The following is a 15,585-nucleotide window of genomic DNA, read 5'->3' on the forward strand; positions in this document are numbered from 1 at the left end:
ATTAAAATGAACCACAGTGCTCAATAGGAGGCACAAAGACATGTTTCTGGATGGAGGCAGAAAGGAATAAGAAAAGGAGTTTTCTTCAGCAGTAAATATACTAGAGGGTGACGGGCAGCTTAAGAGCACTGAAGTGGAATTAGTAGAATTCCCCTAAAAACAAGGCCAGTTTAAAACAACATAAAATTATAGCATTAACTACTCATTTTTATGTAATCTTAAATCGGCATGACTTTTACATGAAAATACAATAAATGGAGGCCTGGAGCTTTCCATCTTCAAAAATTACAACAAAAGAGGTCCATATGACTGGTCAGCTACTGTACGTTTATGTACTTTGAAGTTATATGAAAGCTTTTCCAGATGAAGACTTGAAATGTAATTTTTATTGACAGATAATCTTCCCCTCCGGTGGGCTCTTAACCAGATCATTAAGTCAGCGAGTCAAACTCAAAAACCGGTCTGATCATCATGACCAGTTTTGTAAATTCACAATTCATTGAGTAGATGTGATTCCAAAGAACAATATGTATAAAAATCATACGTTGCTACTTCTCTCATAAAGTCTCAAGTCATATGGACAACTTTTACATTCCTTTTTTGTTATTTTGGAGATTTACAGTCCCCGTGCTCACTTACTTTTATTATAGGCCTGCTGAATAGAAAATTGAAAAATTCACCTTTTGTATTCCACAGAAACAAATCATAGAGGTTAGGAATGACAAATAATCCCCAAATTTTCATTATTTGGTGAACTATTCCTTTAAGAAGCAGGGAAATGAGCACATTTAGAACATTTCCTGCTGGCAAATTATTTTTTACCTCATACTGTTCACATTTAAAGGAGATTTACTGTGTTATTTGTTTCAGCCTATAAAGAGGAAGATTGATACTAACAAACATACATCCGGAAAAGGGATAACAATCAGGAAGTAATCCATCTACAGACAAAGGTCAGCACTCACACTGCCCAGGGTCGAAAGGCAAGGAGCCAGGACATTGTTACATGTGTGCCTGCCCTAATCTTCAGCATTACTATATCAATTTCCATCAAAAAATCCCTTTCATTGGAAAAGCAGACAATATATGTGGAGAATTCTGCCATTTAAACAACATATAGGTAATATACATATTCAAAAATGGCCAGATTCTTTGTGTAATGAAATATATGAAAGTTCACTCTCCATTTTAAACCTCTGCTGTATAAATGCCAAAAAAAACAGGAAATCCCGCCCCAAACTCACACCATTAATTGAGCCAGAAAAGTTGACTCATCAGACTGATCCACAAATGGCTTACTTATAGTTGTGTGCTTAAACTACGATAGGAGAAAGTATTTTAAAAAAATGAAAAACCTCAGCTTTAAAGATAATGTAACAAATTATTTTAAAATTGTTAATGTGTTAATGTGTTCCTACTAAAATGGTAACACTTAAAGATAAGGTTACATTTGACAACAGTCAATTACATAAGATAACAATGAAAAATACTTTTATTCATCTTAATGTTAATTTTAACATTTATTAAGTAGTACATTATTAAAATCCGAAGTTGCATCTGCTAATATTATTTAATGCTGAGCTAACATGAACTAACAATGAACAGTTGTATTTTTATTAATTAACATTAACAAAGATTAATAAATACTGCAACAAAGTCTTATTCATTTTTAATTAATGTTAGATAACAAATTAACTAATGGGACCTTACTGTAAAGTCTATTGTAAACCATGTTTTTTGATGAAGGACATTCAGAGGATGAACTGAAATCCCAGAGATGGTAGGTCAGCTAAGCTCTGGGTCCACATCACTGTCAAGTTCTGCATTCAGCTTGGCAGCACTTGAGTTTCCATTAGGAGCTGAATAAGTTAAAGGTCAATAACTGGGTTTGTGCGGAGTCAGCGCAGAAAACTGTACTAAAACCTCAGCAGATTTAAGAATTTATAAGAATAAATCAGCCAAAACGGTGTGATTATTTATTCAACCACATGTCGTTCCAAAACCCCTATGCTGTTATGTCTGCAGTGGCACACAGAAAAAAATTTAAACAAAGTGTCTCTCAAATCTAACACACCATCAAACGTCTTTAGTTCTCAAGTGTCTTGTAACCAGAAATCATGACGTCAAACCATAGACTGTATAAAAACATGGACGTAGTATCCGTGACGTCACCCATAGACTTCTGAAGAGTGTTTTTGAAGCTCAAAGTGTGCAGAGCGGGCCATCGCCATCTTGGCAGCACGTCACCGCGCGACTCTCCCGGATAATCGAAAATGGGCAAAAAGGCGGGAGCTGGTTGCTGAAGCCATGCCCACCTAGCGCGTCGGCATTGTCAGCAGTGGCAATCCACCTGTCACTCAAGTGCCCACGCCCTTAATTATGCAGAACTTTAAGGCTTAATATAATTTAAACGGATGAGTTATAAAAAAATTCACCCCCCTCACAGTTGTCATGAAGGGCAAAATTAGCTATATAGACCAAAAAAATGTTTGGCACCAGGCTGTAAACATGTTTTTTTCTGCTGTAAAGTTGGGCATTTTAACATGAGGAGTCTATGGGATTGACTCCCTTTTGCAGCCAGCCTCAAGCAGCCAGTCGATGAGAGCGGGAGGTTGCTGCTCGCGTCAAACCTGCACACTATAGGTTGAGGTGAAGGTAAGCTTAAAATATAGCGTACAAATCAAATATAAAAATTACACCTGTACTCACTATAAACATAAAGTCTATCCTATAAAAAGTCCTACACCATGTCCTAATTACACGTGAAGCAATGCGACGCAATAAAAGGCATCTTTTCCATGTTAATCTGGGTTGTTGTCCTAACTAGCCGCGACGGCAACATGCAAAATTTCTATTTTAGAAACCGTTTTTATTTCTGCAATGTCACAGTTGGAACACAAACTATATTACAGTAGACAATCTCAGGTAATTATGTGCTTTATCCAAAGTTAAACATGTCTAATATGAGTTTAAATATCATTTTGTGTGACCTTATAGCCATACTGAAAGCAACAATAAATAGTTTACCTTAGAAAATCAATGAAAGCAAAAACGTTAAAACTGAACTCTAAAATTGAACCAACAAGTGTATTCCATAACAAAGTTATGTACATTTAATAATGTTAAAAAGGTTTAATATTTATGATTTAGATTTAACTTTTCAATTTCGTTGCAAGTGCAGTGCGCTTCCAGAAAGAGCCCGCCTACACATGCTTCTGATTGGCTGTGATATTTGATAGATTTTGTCGCGTCGCATTTGGAGTGGACAAGGACAACCAAATTGCTTTTGGCTGAAATCATGTCACGTCACGTGTAGTTCGGACACGGTGTTAGTATGGCAAAAATTCTGTGTAAAGAAAGTTTTAAAGAAAAAATAACATCAATGTCACGATGCCGAGTAAATGATGATTTTCTTTGATTAGTAAATAATTCACAATTTTTTGACTTTGACTTCTGAAAATAAGTCTACATGACCACTATACGATTTTAGGGCAACATTTTCCTCATATGACCTTGGAATCATGATGTTCTTTCTCCGTGTCTGCCTCTCCCTCGCTTATGCGATCCCTTTTACCTCCTCTCTTCCTCCTCATTCTCCCTTTCAGCTATCACATCATTAGAGAGCACTCAAAGTCCTGGCATCCAAATCAACAGAAACACCTCCTAAGTGATCCTCCCTTGGGCGTATAATCCTTCACCATTAGAAATCTCAGAGACACACATACTTCCCTCCTCCAGCGGCTCACATCAGGCAATCATGACCCATTTGGATGGTTATTACTTACACGCAGGGGCCTTAGTCCCTGTCTGTCTAAACACACTCATCCGCTGGCTAGGCAGCTCTGGATATCTGTTCTGACTAAGTAGAGTCAGCAGCAGCCTTGGCTAGTAGCTGTGTGTGTATGTGACTGTGTGTGCATGTGTGTGTTTGTGACTGGCTCTATGAAGGAGCCCTCAGCATTAATGTGAACTGACGGCTCTTTGGCAAGCGCTTACTGAGTGGTTTGAGGATGCTGTTGCTGGCCTCCTCATTGTTCTCTGCATCCGACCTGTCCGAAGCGTTCTCAGTCACTTTCTCCTTTCTGTCCTTGTGGCTGGTGCGTCGGCGATGACGTCTCCGTCGCCGGTAGCTCTTAGGTACATTCACACCGATGTATATGGTGCGGTGACCTGAGAAGGTCAAATTGAGATGACAGGTCAGGCTGTTAAGTTCACATGACACCAAACAAAGCATAAGTTACACACAAAAAAAACTTTAGCTTAAAAAAATTCATCAATATTCTTGTCTAGTTCTTCAGTATTAATATTTAAATAGCCATATAACAAGATTTGTTTTCCTGACAATAATTATTTTCAAAGAATATACACTACTATTCAAAAGACAGGGGTTGGTAATATATTTTAAGATTTTTGAAAGAACTTTCGCATGCATTCATTTGAAACTACAGTAAAAACAGTAATATTGTGAACTAATATTATAGACTGAAAATAACTGCTTTTCATTTTAAAATATAAATGATCCTTCAGAAATCATTCTGATATGCTGATTTGGTGCTAAACAAACATTTCCTATTACTATCAATGTTGAAAAAAGTTGTGTTGTTCAGTATCTTTGTGGAAACCATGATACTTTTTCCAGGATATTTTGATGAATAGAAAGTTTAGGAGAAAAGAGAAAGTTTTTAGAGAAGAATTTATTTGAAATAGAAATTGTCTCTATCAATTAAAATGTGTTTACTGACACTTTTTGACCAATTAAATGCATCCTTTTAAAAGAAAGAAAAAAAGAAAGAAAAAAAAAAATATATAAATAATATATATATATATATATAGTACATTATTATTATTATTATTATTATTATTATTATTATTATCAACAAGAAAAGAATCACTGGGTTAAAATTAATAAATTATTTATTTTAACCCAGTGATTCTTTTCTTGTTGATAATAATAATAATAATTATTTTTTTTATTTAATTTTTATTAAATTTTATTTTTAATTTATTAATTTATTAAAACAAGTCTTTACGTTTGATATTTTAGTTTTCAATTGTTATTTATCGAATGATAACTGAACAATGTAGAACAGTGTTGGAACTTGGGATATAGGCCTATCCAGACTTTTGGCATTTAAAATTTTAGAGACAAATCAAGTGACAGAATGGTGGAATGATAAACAATTTGCATTATTCCTTTAGTGAATCAGAAGCGAACACATCACAGGCAACATCTGCAATAACAACACTATCAGTGGCTGCAGCTCATTCTGAGTGAATTCCCCTCAGTATATCTAAAAGGCTCTTGATGACGTAGATAAACTCATACAGAACTAACCGACTCAATCCAAGCCAAGTAAATACAATAATGTCAGTCCTAACATTGTTGTTGTCATGAGATAAACGGCTCCCTACTGTCAAGATAACACAAGCCATGTGAACATCCTGCAACAACTCAGTTCAGCATCTGTAAGATAAATAATGCGTAGTGTCACTAAGGTCAGGAGCTGGATGCCCACTGTTTGCTTGTGGCCTATTGGTTAAAAAATATGATATAACCTGAGTAAAAACTCAAATAAACTGCATGACTTCCTCAACTCAATTTATGCAGGAAATGGTGGACTCCACCGGAGGGGTTTGCAGCAGACTGTCAAACTAAATATTTTGGCTGAGAGAGCTAGCAGGTAGTGCGGAACGTCCAGTGTTTAGATCCATATCATACAGACACTTTCCATGTCTCTCCCTCAGTCACAAGATTTCCATCTGTTAAAGCTACATCCCAACACTGTTAACTGTGTAACATTTTTAAAACTTCATGTTTCATTCTGAGAATTCTAAGCTTCTCCAGGCTAATGCTACAACTGAACTGAGATCTTTAATTAACCAGGCAATTATCTAAAAATTCTAACATGGCATAAATTGTCAAATAATCAATTTACATTAGCACAGTGTGCTATGCAATACAGTTAAGCCTAAATTTAATGTTAAGAGTCAGTGTTCAACCAACACCTGCCTTTAAGTAAAGCAATTTATTATGGAACCAAAACAAAAAAGATTCTCATTTGATGCACTGAATTTTAATACTTCATAAGATTTTTATGAAAAGCAGTGATAGGGTTACAGAGCGCATCTCAATACAGGGTTCCCACACCTTTATTAACTTCAAATTCAAGGACCTTTCAAGGACTTTCCAGGTCCAATACCCTCAAATTCAAGGACTTGATGTGGGGACACATTTCAAGTGAGAGCGAGGTTACATCATGTTATATTGTAAGATACATTGTTACAGTTTTCATGTGTCAAACACAACTATTTTTTTTTTTTTTTGCATTTATTTTTGGCCATGACAGAGATCTGTTATTCTATTAGTTGTATTTCTGATTTGCATAAAACTGAAGAATATTCGGTACATCCTATACTGTATTCTGAAAGGTTGAGGAAGTGACTTAATTATCTGCCTGTTTGTCCAAAGCTAAGAATCAGTCAAATCGGCCCACTGCAGGGCACATCTAGTCTCTTTTCTGCAAAATTTCTGGAAACTTATTGCAAACTGTTGACATTTTGACATTTTCTTTGCTTGTTTTTAATAAAAAAATGGTGCAGAAAGATCATCAAGAACCATTTATGAATAAGGATCCCACCTATGCTGGGATGGGCGAGAGCAAAATAAGGAAAAGGGAGTAAGAGCAAGGACTAAGAGAAGGAAAGGGAGAGGTAAGAGGGAGGGAGGAACCACAGATTGTCGAGCCAGCTTTGTGCCAAGCTTCCTGTTCTTTCGGAGGAACCCTTTTCTATTCGACCATAGAAAGAGGCCTGAATTGGAGTGGCACGCAATTCGTCACTGGATAAAGCGTATTTCCTGAATTTGGCTGAGCCCTATGGGCTTCAACATCTGAGCAACTTGTGTTACCGCAGTAACAGAGCTGTTGAGATGGAGAGTACAAGTACAGAAGATAGCAACACACCACTTTGCATGCTAATATAGCTGCTAATAAAGCTCTGCCTAAAAGAACTGCCACATATGGGCTCTCAATCCAACATTTCATTCTGTGATTTCTAAAACTAACTTTCATTTCAGTGTACACCAAAATCCAAATTACTGATTTCTAAGACTAATGTTCTTTTCATTGTACTTCCATTCAAAAGTGTGGGGTCAGCAAGATTTATTGTATTTTTTTTAATGAAATGAATACTTTCATTCAATAAAGATGCATTAAATTGATACAAATTAACAGTAAAGACATTTATAATGTTTTAAGATTTCTGTTTTAAGTAAATGCTGTTCTTTTGAACATTCTATTTATCACAGAATCTAAAAAAAAAAAAAAAAAAGTTTCACGGTTTCCACAAGAACATTAAGCACCAACATTGATAATAATAATATGAGCAGCAAATCAGCATATTAGGATCTGTGGATCTGATTTCTGAAGGATCATGTGGCACTGAAGACTGGAGTAAAGGCTGTTGACAATTCAGCTTTGTGTCACAGGAAGAAATGACATTTTAACATATACTACAATAGAAAACAGTTTGTTTACATTGTATTTACAATATTATTGTTTTACTGTATTTTTGATCCTACCTTGTGAGCATAAGAGACTTCTTTCAGAAATAATTGTAAAAAATCTTACCAGCACCAAATTTTTGAATGACTGTGAAGTAGGGATGTCAATGATTAATCGATGATGGATTAACTGTCGATAAGAGATGCAATCGATTAAAGCAACCATGGTCGGGCAAATAAGAACAAAGGTAAATGTAGGCTATGGGCTGGAATGCATCCAAAAGCATGGTCGCGATGTAACATTTTCCAGCTAACCAATTATTCCTCTAATAAACAAAGCTTTTATACCACACTTGTCATAATCAGAGCTTATAATTTGTAAATAAATAAATGCTGGATTCAAAACAGCAATTAAAAGGTGCTGTGGCCGACACTGACGATACGTTTTCCTGGAAAATTCAATGATGTCACTAAACGGTGACGCCGAGCATCGTTTCTGCATGCAAGTTTCTGCATGGACCTAACTAGCCTAGGACACACACACACACACACACACACACACATATATATATATATATATATATATATATATATATATATATATATATATATATATATATATATCCGACTTAATAAAGATAACAAATTTAAAACAGAAGTGTGGCGGCACTCCATAAGTTCATGTAAAAAAAAAGGATGCCAACGCGCATTCTGTTTGTTTGCTTTATTTTACAAGAGCACAAATCTTTTATTGTGAGTGTGTACAAATGAAAGTAAACACTTTATTATATATAAGATTATATCTTACTCCAAAAAGTGTTTTATTTATTAATTTTTCCTTTTTATTCAAAACAATTACAAACATGCTAACTGTATCAGGAAATGAAGCAATGACTCATCTTATTGGCCACTGCATTCATTAGCTCAACAGAATCGTGTGTGATTGGTTATCATGCAGCGCTGTACAAACACGTCTGTCTCCGGCTCAGCACCAGCCAGCGAACACATATTTAGATTTAGCAGCTGATGCTGTGCCGCACTGAAGGATCTAATCACACCGGTGTGATTGTATCAAATATAAAAAAATATATATATTATTTGGCTTCACTTTGAATGTTAAAAACTCCACTTAAAATCCAATAACAAAAAAAAACCGAGCATGCACGTGCCCCCTCACCATAAATTTCAATGATAAAAAAGGCAGTGTGTTTTGCTGCAGCAGCGCTGATGGAAGTGGTTCTCTGACTGTGCAGCACAGCCACACACGCCACAGTTAGGCCTATGTTTGGGATGATTTTATTTTAAATGTCATAATGTCAGTTGAAAACATTGCAGTTGTGTTTTAAAACAACGAGCACCACAAAACCATTTAAAGAGGCGCGTTCAGCGGTCTCCATGCCGGGATAGAAAACAGTCAACAAAGTAAAATGATCTCAAACATATGGCACACTCTCTTCATTTTATCAAATGATCTTAATAACATCTAATCATTTTATAATCCTGCTACTAGCATTTTAATCAGACTAAAACCCCTTTAAATCAAGTGAGGAGGGAATATTTTTTTTTTTTTTTTTTTTGAGCGGCTTTTGCACATCCTGTCATACCGGTGATAGCATGCCGCTGCAATAGAATCATTTTAAAACAAAACCGCAAACAATAACTCAAATAACTAAAATAAGAAAAGTATAAAAAGCAAAAAGAAAAATAAAAGTAACATTTCAACTCACCTAAATTATAAAAATAAAAAAGCTTAAAGTCATGTAAATTGAAAAAAGAGAGAAGATGAAACACAGGTCCATCTCTCCTCCCTGCTATCATTCAAAAGCAAAAGATATCTGCAGTATGTAGCTCAGACACCTGTTGAGGACCTATTAGTCATTGTGCTTTTATATTAAGCCTTGAATTAATCACAATAACAGATTATACTGATGTAGCTATTACATTATTACAAATAATTACATATTTATTTGATTATTCGTTTATTTTATTATGCATGTCTTGTTTTTTATATTTTTATTTAGTTTTTGTATAATACAAGCTTCACCAGGACAAATATCTTATTCTGATTCTAGCTGTCTGACTTCATTTATTAAATAAAAAAAAAAAAAAGGTCTTTAAAGTTATTTCCTAAACATGCTTTTAAACTTCATTCTGATAAACAACACACACTAGTACGCACTTAAATCTATATTTGGACCGGAAGGAAGCTGGCAAGGTAAACACAAAGTCACGTAGTATTTGTGCCCTACATCTTCATCACCCTAAAGAAATAATACTAATTATAACACTAAAATCTAACTGTATCAAAGCAAAATCCAAATGACTTCACAATAACAGACATTTCCTAGATTTCAAACTTTAGCTCACAATCCAAATCAAAAAGTGACTTTAGTATAAAAAATACAATGAGATACTTACCTTCAACTTCTTCCTGATCACATAAGTGTTTGAGTAACGAGGCCCCTCTGTCCAGCACAGCCTCATCCTCCATCCTGTAGTAGTAAAAGAGAAAGAAAGACTGCTCACATTTCTCTTCTAAAGACAACGTGGAGCCATATCAGCGAGGCTCATTCACTTGCAGCGTGTTTCTGCTAGTACTAGACATGTTCCCAGGTTAGCAGGTAACGCTAACAAGGGGGAAGTCTTTGTTTCTGGATCCAGCCCTGGTTAGTAGATGTGCGGTGCAACTTATGGGCCACGGTCCTTTTCTGAGTGCTGCCTTTGAAGGGACGCAGGAGCGGTCAGGTAGACAATGGGAGGGTAATCTGGTCTATGGGGGATGGGCTGGGCAGCCTAGCAAGATGCTAATTGAGTCTGATGTCCAGGAGGTGTGAGCCGTGCTGCCACACACAGATTTCAGATCAACTAATGAGCGATACTAATGCTAATACAACATGTTACATGTGGGTGGAATAAACACTGAGCATGGTCTCAAACACTATTTATGACAATCGGATTTCTCCAGCTGGTCTATTATACTCAAGTGATTATGAGGCATTATATGCCTTTCTCACATTAGATCAATAATGGAACATAACTTAATCTGTCCTGAAATAGGAAACTTTACAAATAAAAAATGTTTACTGTATTTTCCTAAAAACAGTTCACATTGACTGTAGTCACACCAGGTCAAAATTTTATTGTTGAGAAAAAAAACCTTCCAGATAAGTATTGCATTGATTTATTATTACATTTAGAAACCATGTGAAATTAATGGTTGCTTTAGAATATAAATGAAATCATGTTTCAGATTTAAAAAAGCAACTTGCATTGCAGAAAATATGTAAGTTATAAAAATATTATGTAGGACTTGAGACAAATTTGCCCAATATTTAGGATGTCTAGAATGTGGAGAATAAATAGAAGCACTGCACATTTACAGCGTGTACTGCATGTAAAATGCTGAAGTAAAAGTTAAAAAATAAAAAAATATATATATTTTTTAATTAAATTAAATTAAATTAAATTAAATTAAATTAAATTAAATTAAATTAAAATAAATTAAATTAAATTAAATTAAATTAAATTAAATTAAATGTCTAAGCAGACCAAAAACAAAACAAGAAAAACTCAAACAAATTTGTCCAATGTACTGGATGACTGCAATGAGGAGGATAAAGATCCATAGCAGGGCTGAAATGAACTCATTTCCTGTTTGACATTTTTCAATAATAAGTGAAGAGGTGGTATGCTATTCCTTACAGATTTTTTTTTTTAATAAAGTCAGGTATATCACTGGAGTTTATTAGAGAAGTCAACTCTGCATAGGCTTATGTACGACATGAATCTGACATGTTCTGCTTTTACTACATAGTAAAATTAAGCAATAGCAACATAGTGAATATCACAATGATTTAAGAGTGATTAGTTTGGCAATTAAGTTGCCTTAAGAGTATGTTGTTAGAAGACAATGCTTCCATGTCCATTAATACATGAAAGATTTAATGGCTTAAATTCTTCATTGAGACTCTCCATATAAAAGGTATGCTGTAAACTCTACAGTATGTAGCTAACTTTACAGCTGCATCTGGGGAAGTATGTAGCCATTTGCCCTCTAGGAATAAAGATTTTTGCTTCAAGCAAGGTGTGACTGCTCTTTGTCACTTTAGTGAAACAGACCGAAACAATTCAGGCACTGACCTTCTCTTTCAGGAATAAAGGTGTGACTAAAAGTCTGCAGTAAATGGATGTGATGTTATTTGTTCAGATCACAATCATCTTTACAGGTTTGATAATAGGATGCTTTTCACTTCTAAAATACATTAAAAATATTGAATGCCCAGAGAACACACTTTAGATAATGATTTCCTCTATGGGCTCATTACATGTTTACAAGAAATAAATACAAACCAAGATGTAAACACAAACAGGAAGGATAGAGCTCGTTTCACTGCATATCTCAACTAGATGCAATCAAGCATGCTGAAAAGATGCCAAGTTTAACCACTCAATTCTGCAACCCAGGCTCATTGAAAAAAAAAATGTGCCTGTGGTGAGATTTCAGCAAAATGATATTACATTGCTTCTTGCACATTTCATAACACTTTCAAAGTGTGTTCAACAGTGTGTTCAGATTTATATAAAATGTGAATGTAAATCTGGCAAAAGGTTATTACATTCGCTGTTATATGTATCGCAACACTTCGGAAGTGAAATTTCTGGTTAGTGGTGCTAAAATGTTAATGCTCTATCACATTTGAAAATAACATACCACCTGTACACTAAACCCTATCCTAAAATGATCCAATAGTGTTAACATAAGTATAAGTGAGATAAAATCGCATTTTCTAAATCAACTATGTCATTTTAGATTGCTTCTACATGTCTCTTTTATCATGACTTGTGTTTCATGGAATTTGTGCTTCGGTGCTCAGCATCACAAGTGCATTGTTGTACCAGGTGAGCTACTGATCAAGTTTACGATGTCAGAAAAGTCATACAATTGGAACTGTGATACTGTGATACAAACGTAAATATGTATCAGTTCACAGATCATGCACTATGTTAAGTGTTTTGAGGTCATAACATAATACTGTGCAAGGAACTGTGCAAAAATAAGTCTTTACTGATTGATTTTTACTGCCTCTAGTGTTCATTGCTAGAAACTGCAGTGAATAGTATGTATAGGTACATTTTGGAGTTTTGCAAAAAAGTAGGTAGAGGCACGCTTTCCCAATGTGCATACAGTATGTTGCAATTCTGACAAAGTGATGCTCCACAGTATGTCAAGATATGCGTCATCCAAAGGGCCATTCAACTTTTATGAAAGTTAAAAGTTAAGTTAGTTATACACCAAAACCCATTTAAAAAGCTATATAACTAAGGCCACTGGGGGGGTTTTTACACTTGGTTTTACACATGCTGTTAAACAATAACTACATACGGTAGGTTAACTGTGATGCAAACAGAAACATAAAATATTGCATATCACTTGCCAAAATATAACATAATACAATACGACTGGTTAATATAACAGTTAATAAAATAAACACAACAGAGGGGTTGGACATGACCATGTTTCTAACACCTAGACTTTACACACAGCACAGTTAGGACTGTTAATAGCAACCATCAACAATACCAGCTTTATGGACAATGTCAAAATTCATAACTTGTATGAATATAACAGACAAAACAATCCTGTTTGTATAGTAATCTCATTTGTACATAAAGTATGCCTACAAATGGTAAGGAAAATGTTTCTATTAAAAGTAGGCTGTTGTTGTTGTTTTAACATCAGACTTTGACTGTTACTCGTCCCCTTAGATTGAAACTATCCCTCTTTCTCCCCCAATCTTCATTGCCACCTATAGAACAGACACTGACACAGCAAGCACCAACAAAGCTCCTTCACATCAGATGAGTTCACATGTTCTTGCAAATACTTTGGTGTCAATTGGGTGAACTGTCTTTTAAGAATCAGCTTTCTTGAACAACTAACGACTAAACAGAATTAAGTAATACAATACACCACACTTAAATCACAAAACTTACATACACAAAATAAAACAAACTAAAATCAATAAAAAAAAAATCTAATAAAATCATCAAATTCATCTACCAATGAAGGCAGTGCAATTATCTCTTTTCTGATTTCTTTAGCATTTTACACATAACAATCTGCTTGACTGATCAATTATCTCTTTTCTGATTTCTTTAGCATTTTACACATAAAAATCTAAATGAAAAAATTTAATTGTATATTAGGATATAAGAACCATAATTTATGAAGAGAGAATATTAACTTGTATATTTAGATTTTGTATCACTGATTTATTGAGTAATTGGACATAACAGGCTGCAAAGATAAAAAACTGTATGTATAAATAAGTTTACGTATTAACAAATTGTTTTGGATGAATCTGCTGAACATGAGAGGCATTTTATCTATGTTTGGGTGCAGAATAAATCCAATCATATCTTCAATACAGAACTGACACCATCTTTAAAATCAAAAGAATGTCTTATCCTCAATTTTCCATAACTAACACCAGTCACAAAATCTAAAAAATAAAGGCACTGAATTATAATCAAAATTAGCCATGTTTTGCATATGGTACTTCTAGTTTCTAATAACTAATAATGATAGTTATCCAACAGTATGTCTTGTATGATGGAGTTGACATTACTTGCTATGGCAGAAATCATGAGTCATCAATTATAATCATCAATTACGAAAACGAATTCAGCAGAGCCTGTGATGTTATTGAACTCACAAAAGGTGAAATATGGAAAGAGGACCAGGGTGACATCGATTTTATCTAATTTTATAAAAGTTTTCATAAATAGCCTATCTGGCAATGCTGACAAAAAGTAGGGATGTTAACTAGGCTACTTTAAGTTGTGGAATATGTTTTGCCCCATGTCTGAAGACTCAGCACTCAGTGTTTATATTTAATGTAAATTCAGTGTCTGTTGTTGCAGGGGGTTCAGATGCTATTCTACTTTGAACTGGAGACTTGTTAACTGAACTATAATCCTGATCACAGAACCGATCAATACAGAAGCAGGTTTTGGGGTCTTACCTCTTACCGCCGCTCATTTTGGTAAGATGAATCGCTGATAATGTATTCCAGTGGTTTGCTGCTCCAGTCCAGATCGATCAATGGAAGCACTGCAACGTCAAACGTTTCAACTGTTACGTTACTGCGCGCTCCCAAAACAGTGACAACACTGGTTTTAATAACTCCTTATGAATAAAATAAGTAAGCTACATGACTTTTTCTAATAACAAAAAGCAAAAAGTGACAGAAAGTAAATCTAAAATACCTCCAGTCCTTTCTGAATGTGCTCCGCCGCATGTGACAGAGATAACGCGCGTCTGCTGAAGCAGCAGAACAACTGGACGCTTCAAATTGCGCCTTACATTTATTACTAGCCGCTGCTAGGCACGTCACAGCACGAGTGGGAGGTCAAAAAGTTGCGCTAAAATGCGCGTTTACCTTGAGTAAGATGGCACACCAATTTCTCTTTGAAATGGCAATTCATTAACTTGAAAATACACACCTCAAAGTGTAAACACATGTAACCCGCGTAACTACTTTAATGTGCGCTCGTGTGATCAACGCATCCAAAGTTTGGCTGTGGGATGAAAACAGGTACTCCGCGCGCGGCGCACCTTGCTTCACATCCACGTGAGACACAGCGACACCTTCCGTGGAAATCTCGCACCAACAGCAGTTTACTCAGGGAAGTCGAAATACACACGTTAGAATAAATAAGTAAAGAAATTGTAAATACATAAAGTGAGATGTTTTATGTTAAATTTCATAGAACGATAGAACGTAAAAAATAGCTTATCAGAATACGCTTTTTTAAAAGGAAAGCAGAGATTTGATTGTATCGAATTGCTGCTCTTTTCATCATGTCAGATAACAACATCATGTTATTATGTTATATTATGTTTCATCCGTAAGCATTTAAGCTAGATTAAAAAGAAACCATAGAACACAATGTTTATGTTACACAGACACACACACTGTAGTAAATGATACATTATTAAACGCTCCGCTCAGTTGGAGAGCATGGTCTTTCTTGAAGGTCAGCCATTCCTTTCCTCTCCCCTGTAGGGACAAAAGCCATGT

At 35.1% G+C, this 15,585-nt stretch overlaps 1 protein-coding gene across 1 annotated transcript in view; it reads right to left on the reverse strand.

The window, feature by feature from the left end:
* slc4a4a (solute carrier family 4 member 4a) overlaps positions 1 to 15,045 on the reverse strand; it is a 53,315-nt gene extending 38,270 nt beyond the window's left edge. The window contains exons 1-4 of the mRNA XM_042724603.1: positions 14,771 to 15,045; positions 14,527 to 14,615; positions 9,920 to 9,993; positions 3,997 to 4,170 (exon numbers count right to left, since the gene is read on the reverse strand). Coding sequence (XP_042580537.1) covers positions 3,997 to 4,170; positions 9,920 to 9,993; positions 14,527 to 14,543 — 265 coding nt within the window. The 5' untranslated portion in view covers positions 14,544 to 14,615; positions 14,771 to 15,045. The remainder of the gene's footprint in view (positions 1 to 3,996; positions 4,171 to 9,919; positions 9,994 to 14,526; positions 14,616 to 14,770) is intronic.
* Between the last annotated feature and the right edge of the window lie 540 nt (positions 15,046 to 15,585).

The sequence above is a fragment of the Cyprinus carpio genome, chromosome B5 (assembly GCF_018340385.1).
Source record: "Cyprinus carpio isolate SPL01 chromosome B5, ASM1834038v1, whole genome shotgun sequence".
Classification (NCBI taxonomy): Eukaryota; Metazoa; Chordata; class Actinopteri; order Cypriniformes; family Cyprinidae; genus Cyprinus; species Cyprinus carpio.